The sequence below is a fragment of the Phyllostomus discolor genome, chromosome 9, assembly GCF_004126475.2.
Source record: "Phyllostomus discolor isolate MPI-MPIP mPhyDis1 chromosome 9, mPhyDis1.pri.v3, whole genome shotgun sequence".
NCBI classification, from domain to species: domain Eukaryota; kingdom Metazoa; phylum Chordata; class Mammalia; order Chiroptera; family Phyllostomidae; genus Phyllostomus; species Phyllostomus discolor.
In genome coordinates, this window is record NC_040911.2 from 95,453,709 (window position 1) to 95,475,611 (window position 21,903).

Consider the following 21,903-nt stretch of genomic DNA (forward strand, 5'->3'; position numbering starts at 1 on the left):
CTGACTAAATATGAAGAAAAATATAACAGTATAACGAGATGGAGAGTAATGAGGATGATGTTTTAGACCAGATGGTCAGAGAAGCGTCTCTGGGGAGGTGACATTTGGGCAGAGGCCAAATGCCTCTGCATACAGGGAGGAAGCAAGCAGATGTGCAGGAGCAAAGTGCTCTAGGCAGCGGGAGCAGCACGTGCAAAGGCCCTGAGGCAGAAGAGTTCATCTGGCTGGAGCAGAGCAGAGAGGGGAGAGCAGTAACACAGTGACGCCAGGGAGGTCAGTTCTGTGGATTCCTGACCCAGCTCAGGAACTTCGGGCTTTGCAGCTGTTTTATGTCCAGAAAGATAAAAGCTCTCCAGCACCGGTGTTGATTCACATTCTTTATTTTATAGCATTTTTGATCAGAAGTATTTGAAATCATGTTTCATCTGGTTACCAGTCCCATGGGTTTCTCTGTGCGTGAATGTCTCCCCTCCCCCGCCCCCCAGGGGCTGTAACTGTGACTAAGTACTGAAGGTCTACTCCTGTGGGAAGGGTGGGGTGCTCATTCTCCAGCTCAGAGGCCTCTCCTCCAGCCTCCCCCCTGCTTCCAGGGAAACACCCATGACTCACTCCTGCTGAACAGAGGGTGAGCTCAGTCTCGGGGAACTGACCCCCGGCCCACGCAGCTGCTCAGGGAGCCTCATCCCTCACAGGTGCGGGGTGAGGCGGGGCGAGGCATGGGGGTGGTGCCGATGCTGGGCCTCTCATTCATGCCACAGACACGGCCGGAGCATCCGCCCGGCCTGGTACTGCGCAGCTCACTGGAGGTGCTCAGAGGTTTCCCCTGGGAACCAGGAGTAATCAACCCCCCAGGAGAGCCCCCGCCAGCCACTGGCTCATGGAAAGTCCCAGGGTGCCCCTCTGTAGAGGAGGATTATGATATTTGCCTGCCTGAGACATTTGACCCGCTCTTCTCAAGACCCCAGTTTCTCTTTTGACTTTAATCTCACCCCTGAAAAATGTGGCCTTTGCTAATCAAATATGCTTACCACTCGGGGCAGCTTGGGGATGTAATGACCCGCTGATAAGTGCGCAGCAGCCACAAAGGCCATGTGGGTCACACGCAGCAGGGGCCTGGCAGGGGCCTGGCCCAACTCCAGAATCACGGGCGAACTGAATCCGATGAAACAGGAGAATCCTCAAGCTTGGACAGAGATGTCAGTGGGGGTTTCTAGAGTGCCCCCGATGCGCTTGGGAACCCAGAGAGACAGCAAGGAGGCTTGGCACAGTCTCCTGTGTCCTCAGGATGTCACCGTCCCTCCCCGTGCGTGTCTCCATGGACTGGAAGTTCCCCTGCCTGCTGCTGGGTGTCGGCAGGCAACATGGCCAAACAGTTGGTGCAGAATGCGCCCCAGCTGAACAGAGCAGGGGCCAGCGGCGAGCAGCTGGAGTGAGGGGACCGGAAGGAACGCTGCCACCCAAAAGCCTCTCTGGGGAAGGTGACCCCTGAAGGTAGGAGGCCCTCTCCCGAGTGCAACCTACAGAAGCCAGTGGGGAATGTTAGCTGGGCCCCTGGGGATGGAGAGCTTCCCGCACCAACCATTCGGGACAAGTGCCATCCTGGAGTTGCTTATTGTTGCCGACGTCGGGCTCTCTTGCATCCCAACCACATGCTGGCTCAGAGAGAAAGGAGCGTGTTTCTCCGGAAGCAAGTTTGAGAAATGCCTGGGCCCGGAACTGCACGGGAGAGGAGAAGGAGTCCTAGATAATGAACGTGTCGACCCAAGGGGAGGACTGGAGGCCACCCTTCCTCGCTGCTCACTGGATCTCGGAGTGCAGCTGCAAAGTCCTGTCGGATCCCAACAGCAGGTGGTGGCAGGGCCTTCTGGGCGGGCCCGGGCCGAGGGGAGTCTCCGGGGAGGACTCAGAGGGTCCCGAGTGTGCCGTTGGCCACGGACGCAGTGGGCAGCGCCGTGACGTTGGCCAGGTGGTCGTGGGCCCAGTCTGGGAAGGTGCCCATCTGGAAGATGGTCTGCGCCCACGTGTTGATGGCCACGTTGAGCAGCAGGACACCCATCAGGTTCATCAGGAAGCCAGCCCGCACCTGAAACAGAGCGCAGACTCCAGACCCCGCACATGGGTGGAAACCCCCAGAGTCCTGCACCCAGAGCCAGCTTGGCGGACGCCCAAGACCCTCCCGTCTTCACGCTGCCCCAGGCTGTCCCTCAAAGAGCCGCAGATGTCACCATTCAGTGGGTGGATTCTAGGTGCCAGGTGCTGCTCCCTGCAGCTGTCACAGGGCCGCTTAAACCTGAGAGCAACCCCAGGCTTATTACTGTTGTTCCCGTTTTACAGAAGCTGGCTTCTCCGAAGCCACGCAACTCGGAAGTAATCTGGTGGGAGCCCCCGACAACCCCCAGCACACACACACACAGCGTGTCCAGTGAAGGCTGTGCTAGCTGACCGGGAAGGCCTGGACCTCTGGAAATTTGTACCTCTTAAGTAGCTGGAAAGACCTGCCCACCTGCCCCCTGCCCAGGCTGACCTTGCAGACTATACCATCTGAACTTGGGCTAAAGACCCTCTTCCCAGCTGGATTTTTTGACTGTTCCACCCTAGCTTTCCGGCCGTGGCCCTCACAGTGAGAAAGGTACTCCCTTTTCGATTGCTTTTCCAACCCTGGCCTCAAAGAGCAGGTCTCCCTTAGGGGCCACCATGCCCCGAACGCTTCCCTCCCCCTCTCCTACTGCCCTCTTTAACAAGCAGGGGTCCGGAAGTTTGTCCGGGCAACGGTTTGTTATCTGAGAGCATGCCATTATTTTGCTTTTTTTTCCCCCTTTGCATTTAACTTTAGACTTGCCTTCAGTGGCATGCCATGCTGGTTTTCCATTTACATGTGCATTGCTAACTTTTCTTTTTAAATGCTCTTATTTAAGTGTTTTTTTAAAAATGTAAGTTGGTTTAGCAAAACTGTGAAAAGAATATTACCCTGGGGGGTCATGGGAAGGGTATCGTCCGCCGTGAAGGAAGGAGGGCACTTGGCGAGGCCGGAAACTGCCTGGTGCTGCCCTGAGCCGGGGGCTCCTCAAGCCCCTGGCCAGTCTGGGGGATTGGAAGGAGCCCGGCTGACGCTTTGGGCAAACGGGGGCTGGCTCCAGATGGCTCTTCCTTGACCTCCAAATGCCTGCTGGGTTCCGCCTTATTAGTCACTTCGTCACTCAACAGCTACAGGTCACACTGTTTGCTCTGGGATCTCTTTCTGCCTCTCCCTCTCGTTCTCTCCTCATTTATCCTGTGGGTCCCTGACCCTGGAAGCCAGCATCACGGCCTGGTGAAAGCAGATCACCCCTCTCCGCTGCACCAGCTTAGGAAGGCTGTTTGCATTCTGAGAGTCCCGTTTGCGTACAAGCGCCCCGGGCAGGGGTGGAGGGGAAAAGGCCACTGGAGGCGGGAGGAGAAAGGGAGGGGCGGGCTTAGCCAGGAGCCTGGGGGAGAGGGAACAGTCTGCCCCATGCTGAGCCCTGCTGAACGCCGGGGTTTCCCCCCAGCGCCGCAACCCTGGACTTCCGTCTCACTCCCCAGCTGGCTGGGCGCTGGGATCTACCCCTAAGTCCCAGGGTGTGGCCTGCTGATCCTCCCTCCTAAAGATTCTGGGCACAGAGCCATCAGCCAAACAAGCAAGAAGAGAGAGCAGTGCCCACAGAGAGGGGGAAGTCCCTGGTCTCCGAAGCAAACTTTGGGCAAACAGTCTCTTAGGCAGTGTTTCCTGAAGTTGTCTGAGCAGCGAGAGTCTTTGCTACACTGTATCTTCCTGGTCCCACTCAGGATGACCTTGACCTATGCAGAAATTGGAGGCGGGTGGGGCTGCAGGGAGCAGAAGTCCTCCCCCCTCCTCGGTGTTCGCCCATCTCTCCGGGCCCCACCAGCAAATGCCCAGACTCACCATGTCTTTGACCAGCAAATGTCCAGAGGCGAAGGCGATCGAGTTGGGGGCCGTCGAGACCGGGAGCATGAAGGCGTAGGAGCAGCCCACCGTGGCAGGGACCATCAGGTACAGGGGGTGCACTCTCAGGCGGACGGCCTGCGCCCCGGAGCCGGAACGGGCAGCGAGCCCAAGACAGAAAGAACCAGACAGAAACGCAAGAGGTAAGGACAGTTGGAAGGGGAGGGACTCGGAGGCACACGCAGAGACAGAGAGAGAGACAGAGACAACGGGAAATGCAACCAGAAATGCGAGTACCCAGGCGAGAGAGAGAGAGGAGGTGCACGGAGATCGACCGACCAGGAGAAAAGGAGAGAACCACCGAGGGCGAGCCGGGGAGGACATTCTCAAGGTTAGTGACGGTCCAGGGCCGCCCTGCGGGGCCACCGGGGAGGACGGGCTGGGCAGATGTAGCCGGAATGCTCCTGCTCCAACGTGCATGTGCATGGGAATCGCCGGGAGGCTTGTTAGAACTCAGGTGGCTGATTCAGCGGGTCTGGGGTGACCTGAAGAATCTGCATCTCCAACAAGTCCCCAGGTGATGCAGACACTCGAAAATACGCCCCACCGCCTGGTCCTTCTCTCAGCCAAACAGTCCCCACAGCCGGGCTCTGGGCTCCTTCTCTTGGGGCCTCACTGGGCCTCGGGGATAAGGAGAGCTCAGGATGGCGCCTGCTGGCAAGCACTCCCAGGTTTCTGACTCTGTGGATCCACGGGGCCTGCGAGTCGGCCTCCGTCAGTGGGTCGCCGGTTCGTCACTTCTCCCCAGTGACATGTTCACCTACAAGTCCTGCCCGTGGCTTCTCCAGCACTTTATTTTCAGACAGAAGAGTTTGGGCCTCCCTAGGGGAATCACCCCCTTGTGTGTGAAACGGTCTGATTTTCATGACGACCAGCATTTGGAAGGGTGTGTCGTTTGCTAGCGGCCCCTCCGGTAAAAGCGGCCCCTGCAGATCTGGCTGGCTCTATGCTCCCTCCAGCATCCCACCCGGTAGCCCCCCTCCAACTCTCTCAGTGGCTGGGTCCCACAGATCCTGGGGGAGGGTGTGATTAAATCCCAGCGCACTGAGCAAGAGGAGGGGAGCCCCCCCACACACTGCGGGTGAGAGAGTGAAATGGCACCTTCGCTTTGGAGGGCAGTGCACCCATGTCTAACAAAACTGTACATGTACAGGCTCTTCAATCCAGAGATGTCAGTTCTACCGGGATGTCTACATGCCACCAAAGGTGTGCAGACAGGGCACGTTTGGGGCAGCATCGCTGGGTCACAGCAAAGGCTGGAAACACGTGGCTTGAACGAGAATCGACAGCTATCGATTCATAGTGGAGTATTCTCCAGCCATTGACAAAGAACGAAGTGTGTCTCTGCGTATGCAAATACCACGAATGCGGTGTGATCGCTGTTATAATCGGTGCATAAGTGAATAAAAATAAAGTGGCTCAGACAAGCATGCCCGGTGTATCACTGTTTGTGTGCAAAGCCTATACTCGAAACATTGATTTAATTCGGTCGATTTCAGATTGTGCTGAGGTAATCAGATGGTTTGGTCTTCTTTAATCCATTCAAATGTAGAACTCCTGTCAATCAGTGTTTAAATCCCTAACACAATCCCTTCCCCATCACGGTGTGGTGTTCTTTGCCTATGGCCCTGGATTCATTTCGCCATTTGTAACTTCGTTTACCGTCTCCCCTTGTTTGCTTCTGGTGTTGGGGTTTGGCTCGCCTTCTGCCCGGATCCACTGGCTTTCCCTCCCTTTCTACGCCCTGGAACGTTGGGAGAGCTGAGCACCATCTGTTTTCTGGAAGGTTCCAGCTCTCGCCCAGCCAGCTCTCCAGGGCTGCAGATCCTGAGAGCGGCGACCCTCCCCTGGGGATGATCTTGTCCTTCCAGGACACATTTGGCAACATCTGGACACGTTTTTGATGGCCCTGATTTAGAGGGAGTGCTACCGGTTTCCAGTGGGTAGTGGCCCGGGGTGGGGGGGCACCCAACGCTCTAAAGGGCACAGGACAGTCCCCAGCACTGACCCGAGGTGTCAGCGGGGCCAAGAAGCCTGGCTTCCCGGAGAGGCTGCCGCTTTGCCCCCATCAGAATTTCTCCCGGGGTCATCTGACCACTCAGATTTCCTGCCTCCGCTTAACCCAGATTTGGTCATTGATATTTTCCTAGAAAGCTTTCCAAAGGAGGGGATTTGGTCACTTTGAAAACATTGACTCTGCTTATGTATTTTTTAAAAGGAAGAAAAAAGAGTATATATATTTTTTAAATCAGGGTTCTGATACTTTCGAGCATTTCGGAAGAGAACTTGGCCACCAGGGAGCCCCCTGGTGGAGCTCCCGCCAGCGGGGGGAGCTTTTTGACCTGTGCTGTTGGAGACCCCGGGGGCTCCTCCTCACCTCCCCCTCCTCCCCGGAAGGACGCTCACCAGCTCCGCCAGGACGGGCAGGAAGATGATGATGGTGGCCGTGTTGCTGGCAAACTCGGTGAAGAAGATGACGACCGAGGTGACGATCAGGACGGCCAGCATGGGCGGCAGGTTCTCCAGCGGGTGCAGCTGGTCGCTGATCCATATGGACAGCCCGGACTGCTGCAGGGGGGAGGAGGCAAGGGGCGTCTCTTCACACCGCGGCCCACCTGGGCTGCCACCGCCGGGGGGCGGGGCCCTGGCGGGAGGGCTGGAGCCAATCCTAGTGACGACAACGGTGCTCCCTCCTAGATGCAAAGTCTGAGGTTCAGAGGGGCTGACACGTCCAAGGGCACACATTCGAGCCTGGACTTGAATAATCTGTTTCTTGAACTCTTCCCTATTCCGTATGCTACAGGCTTGGGGCCCAAAGCCTTGGACCCTCAAACAATCCGTCTGGTTCTCCAAACAATCTGTTTGGGCCTAGCACCAGTAAGTTCTAACCGGAATGGGAGAGGGGAATTAGATTCTCCAGGATAAATCTCCACATGACTCCAATGACAGTTATTAATTAAAATGTTAGCACAAATGTTATACAAAACATTAGCCTTTTAATTATTATATATTGATATGCATCAAATGTATAACATATGATATACTATATATCATATATATGTATCAAGTATATATTAAATATAACACTATCGATATGATTATAAATAATAAAGATATTTATGACCAGTAACAAGGAAGTTTATTACATGATAACACAAATATGAAGGTTATAACATTGTATTATTATTCATTATCACAACCATCAGCATTACTGTGGCTTTATAGGGTACCAGGCACCTGCGTGCATTACCCCCCTGAGTCCTCCCTGCCACCCTATAAGCTAGACATTCGTCCCTGTGTTACAGAGGAGCGATCTGAGCCTGGAAAAGCTTTTGTGATGCCCACGGTACCCCAAAGTAGTGGCTGAGATGCCTTTCACACCTTGGGCCATGCGCTTCTGTAAGCTGACGTGCTCCAGCAAAACTCCCTGCCACCCAGGTGCACTCGTTTGGACACACCAGTCTGTCACTGCCCTCTCCACTTAGAGAGCAATGCCCAGAGCTGAGCTGAGCGCAGCAGGATAGAGAAAGGACCTGTCAGACTGTCCCCTTGCTGGCCATCAATACTGCAGAATTATCTCCAGGCTCTCTCCACTGAATGCTCGGAGAGCTGCTCTGTTTGCAAGTATACAATATGTATACTGTCAGACCTCCTGCCTGAGGGAGTGCCTGGGAGACAGTGTCCTTAAGCAGCAAGTGTCCTGACACTTGTTACAATCCTAAAGCAGCAAAGCTGAAGGTGTAAAATGGTGCTCTATTCTGCCACCTGGTGGTGCCATGCAGCAATATCTTAAAAACCTACAAAGCCGTGTCCTGCAGGTCCAAGGGTCCCCCCCCAAGATAAAGCCATAAGCTTAGATATTGACTGAAGGCAGAGTTGGGTTAGTCCCCCAATATTTATAATCAAGCATGTGTCACCACAGCCCTTTTATCAACCCCGTGTCCTCTGGTACCAGTACACTTCGGTCTACCAAAAAACTTCACACGTTTCTTCTACGATTAACAGAAAATGCACTGCTTATCCAGAACCTTAAACTTCACAATGGCTTCTAGAACACAGCACACTGCTTTTCAATGAATAAACTAACTAACACACCTGTCCCTGCAACCTGACTTGAAAATTACCTCCAATGAACGAACGTGCTTAAAGATATTTTTCCCTGGAAGAGACCTTGTAAAATTACACTGTTTCTTTTACGCCTGCACCATTTGTCTGAGAGCCTAGAAATCACGGCGCAAGGCCAAGCCAGGACCCCAGCCCCTTCCCGGGCTCAGGGAAACTTCCAAGGGGAAATGAGGCCACCGGTTTTTCCCCCGAGGCCACAGCTTTGGCACAGGGACGGGCAGCAGTGTGTGCCATTGAATGGAGAGAGGCTGGAGAGAGGGAATGTTAATGACTTGTATGAATGAGAAGCCAAGAACTTCCCCGTAGCCAGACCTCTGGGCGACGGGCTTTCAGCCAACAACCCGCGGCCACTCAGGCGGGCCCTTGGCTCGGTCCCCACAGCCAGAGCGAGGTCTGGCAGCTTCACAGAGTGGAGAGCCCCCAAGGGCCTAGGGTTCTACTGGGGGCTCCAGGAGGCTTCGCCTGCCACGCCCACTCCCTTAGGAACCAGAAGCTCCGTTTCCTTGGAAACATACAGTCCCACTGTGCGCCAGGAACTCTGGGATCAGCAACAGGTCAGAGGCGGTGTGGCCAGAGGGTGGGGAGAGAGGGCTCTGGAGTCAGACTCGGTATGCTCTCCGCCTTCATCCCTTCCGGCTGGGATGTCCTGGCTGAGTAGCTTCACCCCTCTGGGCCTCCCTTTCCTCCCCTGTACGTGGGGATATCGCAGTACCCATCCCAGACGGTTATTATTGGGAGAAAAGGAGCTAATCTGTACAGCATTTTAGTAAAGTGCTTGGGCACCTGGTGTGGGCCCAGGACATGTCAGCTGTCATTAGTAGCATCGAGTGGTGACATGCCAGGGGTGTCAGAACCCTCAGAAGTCACCCAGTGCCGTGGCTGTGAAATCATGTTCCTTGTGACCCTCGAGGACGCCAAGAGGTGCCTGAGGTCACGTCGCAGGACAGGAGGGGGGCTGAGCTGGCCGGACAGTGCTGTCCTCCTCTCCCGCTTCCACCAGCACCTTTTCTAGATCTCTTCGAGAACGGCAGATCGCTCTTGCCAGGAGGGTGCTATGGTGTAAGTTAAATGCCTAAAGTCGGACTCTCAATAGAAAACACCCTTGACTGCACCTTGCAAGACTCAGAAAACACAGCAGGCTGTGCCGTGCTTGGGAAGCAGATGACCAGCGCGGCCGAGGAGCCCTGAGGGGCCGGTGGGGCTGCAGTGGAGGCCCTGAGAGCAGAGAGACAGGGGCTGACGGGTCCATGCGGGGACCAGCGGAAGCTTTCGGGCCAGACTCTAAACATCTGGGGAGCCGGGGGCCGTCGTGAAGCAGGAGAAAACTGGTGAGAACACCAAGTGGGTGTCAGCGAGGTGCCCGAGCTCAGAGTCAGCCCTGGGGTCGGGTGCCAGCCCTGTGGGACCAGCACATGGGAGTCCACACCCCCAGACTCACCTGGCCCCAGCCGAGGACCCCTAAGCCACACAGGAGGCCACTGAGGCCTGGCAAGGGCGCCGGGCAGGGGCTAGGAAGCAGGATGCGCCAAGAGCACTCTGGTCCCTCCGGGGCAGGCTGCGCTGCCTGGGGAGGGGCTGACACCAGCAGGGCCTGGGGGAAGGCGGCAGCCGCCACACAAAGCTCCCCTTGAACAGAAACCCCAGCCTGCTCCTGGGGCTGGGCCAGGAGCCAGACTGGCCTCCCAGCATGCTCAGCAGCCCTGCAGCCCAGCCTCCACCGAGAGGCAGGCTTTGCCCACCGTGCTCTGAGCTCAGAGAAGCCTCTGGGGTGTGGGGTCACAGCTCTGCCTCCTGCCTCAGGGCCGGGCTAGACGCATCTCCATAAATAGTACCATTTACACAGAGTTGCTCAGGGCAAAAACCACTGTGTCATCCTTGAGCCTGAATTCCCTCTTTCCCCAGGATCCAGCCATAATAACCAGCTCTGGAGGCCATGTTCTAAGTTCTCCACACGTATTGACACATTTAATAATTGTAATGATGCTATGGGACGGGATGCGTTTGTATTCCTATTTTGCAGACGAGCAAACCGAGGCACACAGCCAAGAGGTAAAAGATCTGTGACTTTAACCCAATGGCTCGGTGCCACACCCATGCTTTCTACCTTTGCATTGCACGGTCCTCTTAACACCTGGATAACATGTCACTTCCTCCGGCAAGCCCTCCTTAACATACCTCCAGTAGGAGGCAGTGGTGAGAGGAATCAGACAGACACCTGTTCAAATCCCAGCTCTGCTACCTATGAGCTGTGTTACCTGGAATCAGTCACTTAACCTCTCTGGTCTTTGCAGTTCCTACAATGGAGACACCAAGAATACTTTTTGCTCACCCGTCCTTTGGCTCATTTTGCAACTATGTTATTTATTGAAAAAGTGAATACAATAAAAATGTAGTTCACAAAAAACAGTAGCTGTGTGGGGATCTGAGTGTGCTGACCGCACCGCCCTCTGCAAAGGCCCCTCGCCCCAGCACAGGGGGGGCCGGGCAGCACACGGCCTTCCCTGTCTGCCCCAGACTCAAGGGTGGCCTTGCCCAAGGTCACGCCTGCTCCTGGGGAGACCCACGTCCACAGATGATGGAGAGATGTGGGATAGAAAGCCTGGCCATCTTGGGCCACCTGGGACGTCTCTGAAGGGCTATCTCAGCTTGGCGCTCTCCAGGGCTTTGGTGGAGGCCTTGCGGGTTCGGCCTCACCCCTGCCACAGGAGATGACCTCAGGGTCACTGGGTCACCTAATAACCCCCCTGCTCGCTTCTCCATCGCAGAGTCTGCTTCCCAGAAGCAGAGCCAGCACGAGCCATGGTACAAGGATGCACAGCACTCCATGTGCCAGGGACTACGTCAGCATCATCTTCTTTCATCACTTCTAACCACCCCACAGAGTAACAACTTCGAGCCAATTCATAGGTGAGAAACCGAGTGCCCAGAGAGGTTAAGGAACTTGCCCAACGCGCCCCAGTGAGGGGTGATAGAGCTCGGATTTGAATCCAGGTACTCAGATCCCCAAGCCCGGGCCTCTGATATCGACCTTCATAGGTGTCTTGCACGGTAACACTATTTGAACCTGAAATTTTAAGTTGAATTTAAAAAGAGAGCAATCTGAGAAGCAGATACAGGTGTCCTTCGCCTTAATTTTAGATCGCTCTTCCACCGGTTGGGTTTTGGATGCGTGGGCTCACACGGCGCGATGTCGGGGCGGCGGGGCCCGGCACCGTCAGCTGCGGCGGTAATCCTGGCCCTGCCATCTCCTGCCTGCACAGACACAGGCAAGCTTCCGAGCCCCAGGCTGCCTCTGGTCCTCGTCTTTCAAGGGGGGCAGCGCCAGCATCTGCTTCGGTGGTGTCTATGAAGACCAACACGGTCAGTATCGCCAAAGGGCTTCCGGCAGCGCCTGGCACTTGGGAAGCTCTTGAGACCGACCGCGCCACTGGGAGTCTGGGCTCTGAAATCCCATCGACAGGAGTTCGAACCCCAGCTCCTAGCAGAGTGTGATTTTATGATCTTACGAGGGTCGCTTCATTTTTCCATGCCTCAGTTTTCCTACCTATAAAAATGGGAGCTTGACATATTATGGGGACCCCCAGGCCCGTGCGAGGCTCAGTGAGCCGACACATTATGCCACGTGCTGGACCCTAAAGCTGCTCCTCTTCTGAGCGGGGCCGACGACCCTGAGAGCAAGTGTCTTCTGAAATCCTGCCCCCTTGGGGCCTCCCTCTAGTCCCAGCCCTGCCTCCGAGCTCACAGAACCCTCAAGAACAACATTAATTAATTAATAGTAAAAACGGCTAACATTTCTATCACAGTGGCTAACAGCACACACTCTGGAGCCAAACTACCTGGAGTCCAACCCCGAGTCCACAGCTGTGTGGCCTTGGGCAAGCTGCTTTACCTCTCTGTGCCTTTGTTTCCTAATCTACAGAATGGAGGTCGTGATGGCGTGGACCACGGAGGCTCGCTGGGGAAGTGTACGTCAGCTACTGTGTGTGTGTAAAGCACGTTGGACGGGCGAGCACAGGGCAGTGGCGTTGCTCCTCCGTGCTCACAGAACGCTGAGAGTCGTGATGTTGTTGGTACCAGTAACAGTATTATGCTCACTGTGAGCACCTTGAGGGTCCGATCATACCTGTTTCCTGTCCTCCGTCGCAGCACCAGGCACCGAGGTGGGAACTACGATTATCCTAGTTGGCAAATGAGGTGGCGCCTGCTGGGCCCGTGGCGTCACTGGCGCTTATGCTGAGCCTGCAGCTTCGGCCGTGCCCCGCCCACCCCTCCCCGGGCCCGCAGCCCACGTGCCGTTCTCACCTCACAGCCTTTGGCCATGGCGAAGCCCCCGCCCAGGAGGAGGAGGATGCTCCAGGGGATGGTGTCCTGGGCCTTCTTCCACGTCAGCAGGGGCTCCGTCTCCGTGTTGGGCGCTGGGCAGAGGGAAGACACTCATTGTGAGGGGCGGACCCCGGTCCCTACGGCCCTGTCTTCATGGGGACCTTCGGGGTCCTCCAGGAGGCCACAGCCTGGCTCCAACACCTGATGCCAGAGCGTCAGGGAGAAAACGCGCCATGTCATGGTGGGGCGTGTGCTCTACTCAGAGTGAAATAGCTTTCACGGCTCCCTGCGCCTTGCGCATCTCCTGGGACCTGGCACTCCACACCCAGGACCCCCTTGGAGTCTCTCAGCAGCCCGTTGGGTAAGTGTTGCTTCCACTTTCACACAGAACCAAAGGCTCTCTTTGGCACTGGATGTACAGAGAGGAAAGAAAGAGGAAGGATTTTTCTGGAGAAAAAAACTACGGGAACTGTTGGCCTGTGGAATTACGAGGTGATTGTTACGTTTTCCAAAGCAGCGCAGTGGTTAGAACGGGGGTGGGTGCACTTCTCTGCAGAGGGCTGGGGGCGGGGAGTGGGTCCTGCAGGCTTTGCGGCTTCTGTTGCCACGAGGCTGCCACCGTGGCACGAAGCAGCCGTGGACGAAACATAGCACGGACGGGCATCCCACGAAACCCTACTTCCCACTGGGCCTCCCCACGTCCTGCCAGCCCCTGGCACCGTTTCCTTGTAAGACAGAAGCCGTTCTCTGTTCCAACAATGCGAAAGGAATGGCGGACAGGGAGGGCCACGCTGCCTGAAACAGACTGTCCTGCACCCAGCCTGCTGCCTGCATGCGTGTCTCTCCCCCGCAGTCTGCAACCCCCGTGCGGCAGGACGGGGCAGGCCAGAGGTGTGGCGAGTCTGAGGGACCTGCCTATTTCCAAGTGGGAAAGCAAGGCCCAGAGAGTACAGGGACTCGCTCCAGGTGCCCCAGCAAACAGTAACAGGGCTGGGGTAGCAGACATCACCGGCAGGCTGCCCCAGCTGAGAGGAAGCTCTGGGCCTGTGACCCACCCCCGGGTGGCGGAGCCTCGGATGGAACCTGACCCAGAGCTGCCGGGCCACGGGCTGGTCAGGAATCGATGAGGCTACGCGGCGGCCGGGTGAGGGAAATCTATACGAAAAAGAAGTACTGATTCATGTGAGAACATGACCTAACCTTAAAAACATGTTAACCGAAAGCAGCGAGTCACAAAGGATCACATATATAACTATGGTTATTTGTTAAAAATTTATCTAGAAAGCCCTGGCTGGCATAGCTCAGTGGATTGAGGGCAGGCTATGAACCAAAGCATCGCAGGTTCCATTCCCAGTCAGGGCACATGCCTGGGTTGCAGGCCATGACCCCCAGCAGCCGCACATTGATGTTTCTCTCTTTCTCTCTCTCTCTTTCTCCCTCCCTTCCCTCTCTAAAAATAAATAAATAAAATCTTTTTAAAAATGACTCTTTCTATAAAAAATTTATCTAGAATAGGGAAGTCCATAAAGAAAGTGGACTGGTGGCTGTCCAGGGCTTGGGCAGGCGGGGAGGAGTGACTGCTGATGAACCAGGGTTTCTTCACGGGGTGACGAAAATATTCTAAAATGGGTTGTGCTTGTGACTGCACGGCTCTGTGAATACACTGAAAACCATCGAATGGGTGATTTATGCAGTGTGTAAATTACATCTAACACAGCTGATATATATATGTGTATATATATATATATATATACACATACATACATATACATACATATATATATAAAGAATAAGCCAGACCAACCAGATTCTTACTCTCAGAAGTGTCTGTGGGAAACAGAGAGGTAACTGGGCAGAAAGAAGTGATCATAAAGGTGACACAATAGACCGAGAGGCCACCCGACAAAGGGGGGGCGTTAGTGGCTGCGGTTCCCTGGGGAAACGGAAACTGGGAGGAGGCGGGCACTGCCTGGAAGTGGACACTGAGGAAGTGGAAACTGTGAGGAAGCAGAAGGGATGAGGAATCGGGTACTAGGAGGAGGCGGGGGCTCCAAGGACGCAGGCAGGCTCCAAGGAGCACGCACTGTAGGGCCAGACGCCGAGAGGGGCCAGGCACCGAGGGGACAGGAGGCAGTGGAAGCCATGGGAGTGAGCGGGCACTAGCAGGCAGCAGACACTACAAGGGAGCAGAAGTGATAAAAAAGGCAAGAATGACAAGGAAGCAGGTGCTAGAAAGACACACAAGCTGAGAAACAGGAGAAACTATGAAGACACCAGGAAAGGGCAGGTGGAGCAGAAGGCGGGGAGAGCAGCCTGGGAATGAGACGGAGACGCAGGGACGGCGGGGCCCCGGGCACCCCACTCAGCTTCAGGGAGCCCCAAGCCCACGGCCTGAGCTCCTCGGACCCAGCGCAGGCCTCCCCAAGGCCTGGGCAACTGCTGGCGGGACCCCGTCAAACCCTCTCCGGCCCGATCCACCCGCTGGCTGTGTTCCCCACACTCCAAGACCCACCCTCTGCAACTGAAACTCTCCTTTGAATATTCCATTTCCTTTGGCAACAGAAACTACTTCCACTGTGACCCCTAGGGCCTCACTCCTGCCCAGAGCTCAGTGCGGCCCCCAGATGGGGATGGGTGCCCCCCAGACAGAGGATGGGCCAGGCACACAGGTGGCAAGTGTGGGCGCCCTCTCCTGGCAGACACCACCTGGAAATCCAGGAGGGTCATGAGTTGGGGCTCTGAAGGCCAAGGCCAGCCTACTGACGGTTTTGGGGGGGTGCTCAGTGGTGGTCTGAAGCTGAATGTGAATGCTTTTCGTCACTTTAGCCTCACTCCCCCCCACTTCCAGTTCATTGAAACCCAGCCTGAGGTTTTCACGTCTGGCCCCTTAGGCAACAGAGTTGCAAGTCCAAGGGCGGCAAAGTCTTTGTGAACAGGACCACAGAGTAAATATTTTGGGCTCTGTGGGCCAAGAGGCAACACCGAGGCCATTGTGTAGGTACTTATGTAACCAAAGAAAATACCAGCCCAGAAGTTTCTTACAGGAGGCATTAAAAACTGTATTTCTGGACAATGAGATTTGAATTTCATGTCATGTCTGTGTGGCATGCATATTTTTCTCCTGATTTTTCTCAACCATTTACACATGTGAAAGCCATTCTGAGCACACGGGCTGCATGAAAACAGGCAGCTGGCTGCACTTGGCCCGTGGGCGGTACTGGGTAACCCTGCCCTGGGCAGTCACCTCTGGCAGCCCCACGTGCCCAGACAAGGGGTAACCGCTCAGGCAGGGAACAGGGAAGATGCAGGGGGGCAGGTCCCAGGCACAGGCCCCACCTCCAGGCTACAGAGCTCCCCGAGTTCCCCGAGACCACAGCCCTGACCCCCTTACCTTTCAAGTCAAACCACCACTTGAGAGAGGGCCTTTGGGATGGGAAGAAGAACAAGACGGTGACAACAGCCACGCCAGTGACAGCATCAGAAGTAAACCTACAATGACAGACAAGGCCCCCAAAGCACGTGACCCTGGGCATCTCAGCAGGCCAAGGTCCGCAGATTTACAAATGAGCATCTGTGGGACGGGGCGAGGGCCGCTGTGAGGGGCCTTGTCAGACGCCTCTGGATTCTGTCCTGCGCTGAACTCCACACGGATGCAACCACCCCTGGGGTCAAAAGTCCTCCACTCACAGCTCCCTGGGGCTTTTAGAGCCTGCTTGAGCCAAACAAACACTTTTCTTCCCAACCCAAGGACCCTCGGTAAGGGGACATGACCACGGAGGAAAGAATCTGGGAGCTACAGAATCCTAGGGTCTGTGGATCCCCTGAGGATCACCGTAACCGGGGTTCCTGTAACAGCCCTGTGTCTGTTCCGCTTCTCTTTGCATTCCTCCTGGGACGGGCAGCTTACCACACAGACACAGAGCTCATTCCCATCAGCAGAGTTCAGATGGAGCCAGTCTCATAGCCCCTCAGAGCCTAACTACCACCTTCCAAGGACCCACGCGGTGCCCTGTGGGGACTCAGGCTCACGGAAGCCTGGGGCAGGCAGCTTCTGTTTGGGATGAGGAGCCCCCTGCTCGGAGAGCAGAAGCCACTCGCTCAAGGCCAGATGGTGGCCCGTGGCGGAGACTGGCACTGAAACCAGATTTTTCCAGCTCCAAGTTCAATGACGCTCAGAGCCAACTACTAACAAAAGCCTTTTTAGCCCACACATTTGGGAAGAAGATTATGCAAATGGCCGAGAAACTGAGAAAGATAGTCGATGTCACTATACTAGGGGAATATAAATGAAAACACTAACGGAGCACCATTTCGCTTTACCTCCGTGAGCAGACAGGCGCGCTCTAAAAGGGTGGTGGTACCGAGTGAGGACCCTGGGACACGGACAGGTGGCGGGGAAATAAACATTTACCCTTCCAGACGGCAACTGGCAACGTGCTCCAACACTTTACATGAGAATACCCCTCGATCCTGTGATCGTGCTTCTAGGAATTTAGCCTCAGAAATAACCGGACTCTTGTACACAGATTACATACAGAGATGACCATTATTGATGAGAGTCAAACAACAAAAAAAGATGTTTAAATAAACTGTGTTTAATAACATATATGTACAGAAATACCCTGAATCTCTTTCTTTAAATATATACGATAATATCTATCGTTAGGTATTGACATACACATACAACCAAGAAGCCTTGTATTAAAAAAGTTTTTATTTGCAGTATTGGACACAGTCCAAAAGGAATTGATAAAATAAACAAAAATACTCCTATTCTGTAGAATACTATGCAGTGGTGAAAAAGAATGAAATACCAAGTTGTCCATGATCATATTATTATGTTTTCCAATTTCTCATTACATGCCTGTGTGTATGTATGAATACGTGTGTGCGTGTGTATGAATACATGTACCTGACACATCACACACCAGACTTTAATTATGAACGTCGTTGGGGAGTGGGATGAAGAGGAGATGAAAGGCAGCTAAATTTTACTTTTTCAATTCAGCATTGTTTACATTTGTTATCAGGAAACAAACCAGAAAAAAGCAGATCACAGTATGTTCACTGTAGTCACATTGCTGTCAAAAAAAATCTTGTGTTTTCATAGGTATCTTTTTAGATAGTTTGCATATGTTTTTAAAATTAGTTTTACTGAAATCTATAGTTAACATGGAATAAAAGGCACCCATTTTAAGGATATAGTTAAATGAGTTTTAATGAATGCAGTCTTGTAATAACCGATACAACCGAGGTGTAGGACGGTGCCCGGAAGGGCAAATTTTTTAAGTCAGAGGGTATGTACGTCAGATCTGGAGACGGAGATTCTAGGTGATGTTTACTCTCTTCGTGTTGTTAGAATGCTTATGACTCCCATTTTTCAGCTGGAAAAAAAAAAGTAACTAAGGACCTACATTGTAGAAAAGTAGAAGAATGGTAACCAGAGCCACTTCTCCTGGTTCTGTGAAACTATATATTTCCTTCCTCATAATGACCCTCCTGAGATCAGAACTGGCATCGCCCGGGTCAGCAGAGGGGAGGCTGAGGCTCCATGGCGAAGCGCGGAGAGCGGCTCCCTCCAGCGTGGGAGCCAGCCGCCACGGGTGGTGCGTGGACGCTTGAAGTGTGGCAAGACCAGATTGAAATGTGCGGCTGCATAAAATTCCCTTCCACGCATGCCAGACTTTGAGGATTTAGTATGAGAAAAGTAAATCTCTCAGAAATATTTTTATATGGATTACATGTTGAAATAGTGTACTGGGTTATAAAAAAATAGAGCACCACCATTATTTTCATCTCTTTTGACATTTAAATGTAGCTATTTGAACATTTTAAATGACGTCTGGGGCTCACGTCCCACTTCTACGGGACGGCGCTGACGGAGACCACCAGATCTCACCGAGTCCAGAGGACACGCCTGACGTCTGACTGTGTTCGAGCTCACGCCGGGATCTGACGCCGTGGCCCGCCCACTCCCTCTCAAGACCCTCGCTCGCTGGGCCTTTGCCGGTCCATGGCCCCGGGTTCTGTGCCTACCTCACCAACTGCTTCTTTGCTTCTCTAATGGGGTCATTCTCTACCCAGCTCCTACATGGTGGGGTTCCCCGAAGTCTGCTAAACTCTCCCCACACTCTTTCCCTCACTGAGCCCATCAATTCCTCCGGATTTAAATTCCAAAATTATATGATGACTCCCAGGTTTGTATCTGCAACCTGACACCTCTGAGCTCCAGGCTTGCGTATCCAAGTGCCCACTGCGGCACCTGAGAAGGCATACTAGACTGGGTGAGTCTAAACCAAGTTCAAAATACAATTGTTGGTGAGGCACCCCCAGTCTCTTTAGATAATGTTCTTCTCCAGCCGAGTGCCACTGGGGTAGGTCCTCCTTTCCCACAGGCCCCCAAATTCAACCACAGCCAGGCCTGTCACTTCTAACTCTGACATGTATCTGAACTCTTCTGTCTCCATTGCCATCGCTTTCATTCGAGTCCCTGAAGCCATCGCCTAGACCGGCGTCAGTAACCATCTGCCAAGGGCCACACCATAAATATTTCTGGTTTTGCCGGCCATGCAGTCTCCGTCACGCCGCCACCATAGCCCAGGAGCAGCCAGAGACAGACAGCACAGGAGTGAGTGGGCGTGGCTGTGGCCCAGAGGAACTGTGTGTGCGCACACTGACACTTGGATTTCATGTCACTTTCCTGTGCCACTCGCCAAGTCTAACAGGTACAGTTGTTCATGTGGAAAAGAATACAACAATTAATAAGTAATAATATAAGAATAAACTCTCGTGTGTTGAGTATTCACAACTTCCAAACCTACTTTTTCTCCACCCAGTACTGTCTTTTGATTTTCTCCAGACGTTTAAAAATGTAAAACCCACTCAGACACAAGGCGTGGGCCAGATGTGGTCCACGAGCCTTAGTCTTCTCACCGCTTAGAGGACGGCGGTCATCGAGGTGGTGTCTAGCTCCTAACTGCTCTGCCCACCCGTATGTTTGCCCCCACTGCCCATTCCCTAGTGTATACGATTATTGTTTTATGGAGTTCTTCCTCTGAGCAACTCGAATCACGTGACACGCACTAACTCATTTATGCTCAGAACAATCCGACGGGAAGTGTACCATTTTTCAGATGAGGATGCTGAGGCACCCAGAGGTTAAATAACCTAAAACCCTCCAATAGTTTCTATCGCTTTCATTCAAAAAGACCAAAATGCTTACCGAGTCCAGCAAGACCCCCATAATCGGGCTCCTGCCTTCCCTTCTGGCCACACCTTGCCCCCTCTCCTCCCTTCCCACCGGGCCTCGGTCACACAGGGCTCCTGCCCGTTCTTCACAGGTGCTAAGCTGGTCCCTCCCTCAGGCTCTCAGCGGGCATGCCCAGGGCGTCTCCAGTTTTCACCTCCACTCTTCCTAGCCTTTGGTTCTCCCTAGAACTCTCCAAAGTCAAGGCCTCACTCCACTCTTTCATCATGCTCTCTTTCTCTCATTGCACTCATTACAATAAGTTATTTTGCTGCCTAACTACTTGTTTCAGTCTGTGAACCCAACGGCTAGCATAATGCCTAGCACATATTAAGCTGTTCATAAATGTTGATTGAGTGAATGCAAAAATGAATGAATGAATGAATGACATGCTCAGGCCCTCGAAATTTGTAAGTGGCAGAGCTGTCCCTGGAACCCAGTTTTGTCTGATTCCAAAGCCAAAGCTTTCAATACGTGGGAACCCAAATGTCGTATCATCCAAACCTAAACGCTTCCGAGAGCAAAAGAAGGAGCTGCTGATAATCACCAGGGACAAGGGGTGTGAACCTATCCCAGCTCACCCCTGCCGCAGTGCCTCTCCAGCTGCACGTAGCCCGTCCCAGAATCCTCCCTGTGGGACTCTGTTCCCTGGGTCCCCAGAGGCTCACCCAGCAGGGAAGAGACTGGCCCAGCCGGGGATGAACTTCGGGTCCCGGAAGAAGAGCAGAATGGCGAACAAGCAGAAAAGGATGAAAACGGCCTGTTCCGCAAACCTGTAGCACAAACATGCAGGCGCGTGGTGACTGTGGGCTCCAGCAGACCACGGGGCGAGGAGGCCTTGGGCAGGTGCCCTCGGTGGGACGGGGCCCAGCCCCTGCCTCTGAGAAACTGAAGGAAGGAATTACCCCTCAGGGAGCCTCCAGAGGAGAGGGGTGTCCCGTGACGTGAGTGGTCCCCGCCTGGGCCTGCCACGCTCGGCCAGGATCCTTCCTAAACATCAAGCACCCCCTGTCTCCAAAGTATTGATATCATTTCTACTGGGAATCTCCCGGAGTCCTAAGGGGCATCCAGACACAGAGAGAAAGAGTGGAGCAGACACAGAGTCAGGGAAGCAGAGAGAAAGGAAACGGACAGAGGCGGGCAGAGAGAGGGGAAGAGCCGCACACAGAGGCAGGCGGATAAACACAAATGCAGAGTGGGACAATCTCAGACAGGGACAGACACGAAGAGAGAGGCCCACAGAGGTGGGAAGAGAGAAGCCTCAGATGCTGGGGTGAATATCTACCCAATGTGCCCATTTCAGAGACTGGGGAACAGGGCCCTGAGAGGGTTAGTGCCTTGCCCAAGTCACACAGGAAGTTAGTGGCAGAGTCAGCCCTCGGGGGCAAGCCTGCTGACTGCTAGTTATTTTTACCACACGAGACACATGCATTAAACAAGGTCCTGGAAGTCACCCGAGGCAATGCCGAGCATCCCGTGTAGCAGGAGGGAAAGGGTGCCTTTGGCAGGAGGGAGGCCTGTCCCCACCCCAAGTACACCCTGGGGGGCTTTCTGGTCCTCAGAGTGTCTGCCCCAGCACCAGGGCAAGAGGCTGGCTGTTAAGCCACCTCCCTACCCTCCATCTCCAGGATCCCATCTCAGGCCATTGGTCCTGATATTCCCCTGGGACTCAGCCCCCAGGGACCCAGGGCTCAGAACAGGAGGGCTGTATTGGAGGTCTAACGCCCAGCTCTCCCCCACCCCTCACCCTACCCCAGGACCGTGGGCCACGCACTTCATGGGTCCCAGATTCTGGAATTCCTGCTGAATCACAGCCCGAGCCCTGTCTTCTGCACCAGCTCTGACCGCCGATTTCTTCTTCCTCCAGCCCCTGAAACGGAAAGTGGGGAAGTTAGGAGTGGCCACTGCAAAGGTGACTAACTCCCCCCCGGCCTGCTACCACCTGGCCAGGCCTCATTGTCTCTGTTCCTCAGACCGCAGTGGCCTCTGAGTGGTCTCCCTCTGTCTTCCCTTCCTCACATCTGTTCTCCCCACCTGTAGCCTGGGCGGTCTTTTTAAAATGTGAATCTGCCCTGGCTGGCGTAGCTCAGTGGATTGAGCGTGGCCTGTGAACCAAAGTATCGCAGGTTCGATTCCCAGTCAGGACACATGCCTGGGTTGTAGGCCACGGCCCCCAGCAACCGCACATTGATATTTTTTTTTTCTCTCTCTCTCTTTCTCCCTCCCT

The 21,903-nt window shown here is 54.2% G+C and overlaps 1 protein-coding gene across 1 annotated transcript in view; it reads right to left on the reverse strand.

The window, feature by feature from the left end:
• Positions 1-364: 364 nt before the first annotated feature.
• The window catches only part of SLC13A3 (solute carrier family 13 member 3), a 60,738-nt gene continuing 39,199 nt past the window's right edge, over positions 365-21,903 (reverse strand). Inside the window, exons 7-13 of the mRNA XM_028524412.2 lie at positions 21,451-21,546; positions 20,345-20,449; positions 15,822-15,919; positions 12,410-12,522; positions 6,389-6,550; positions 3,923-4,060; positions 365-2,083 (exon numbers count right to left, since the gene is read on the reverse strand). Coding sequence (XP_028380213.1) covers positions 1,904-2,083; positions 3,923-4,060; positions 6,389-6,550; positions 12,410-12,522; positions 15,822-15,919; positions 20,345-20,449; positions 21,451-21,546 — 892 coding nt within the window. The 3' untranslated portion in view covers positions 365-1,903. The remainder of the gene's footprint in view (positions 2,084-3,922; positions 4,061-6,388; positions 6,551-12,409; positions 12,523-15,821; positions 15,920-20,344; positions 20,450-21,450; positions 21,547-21,903) is intronic.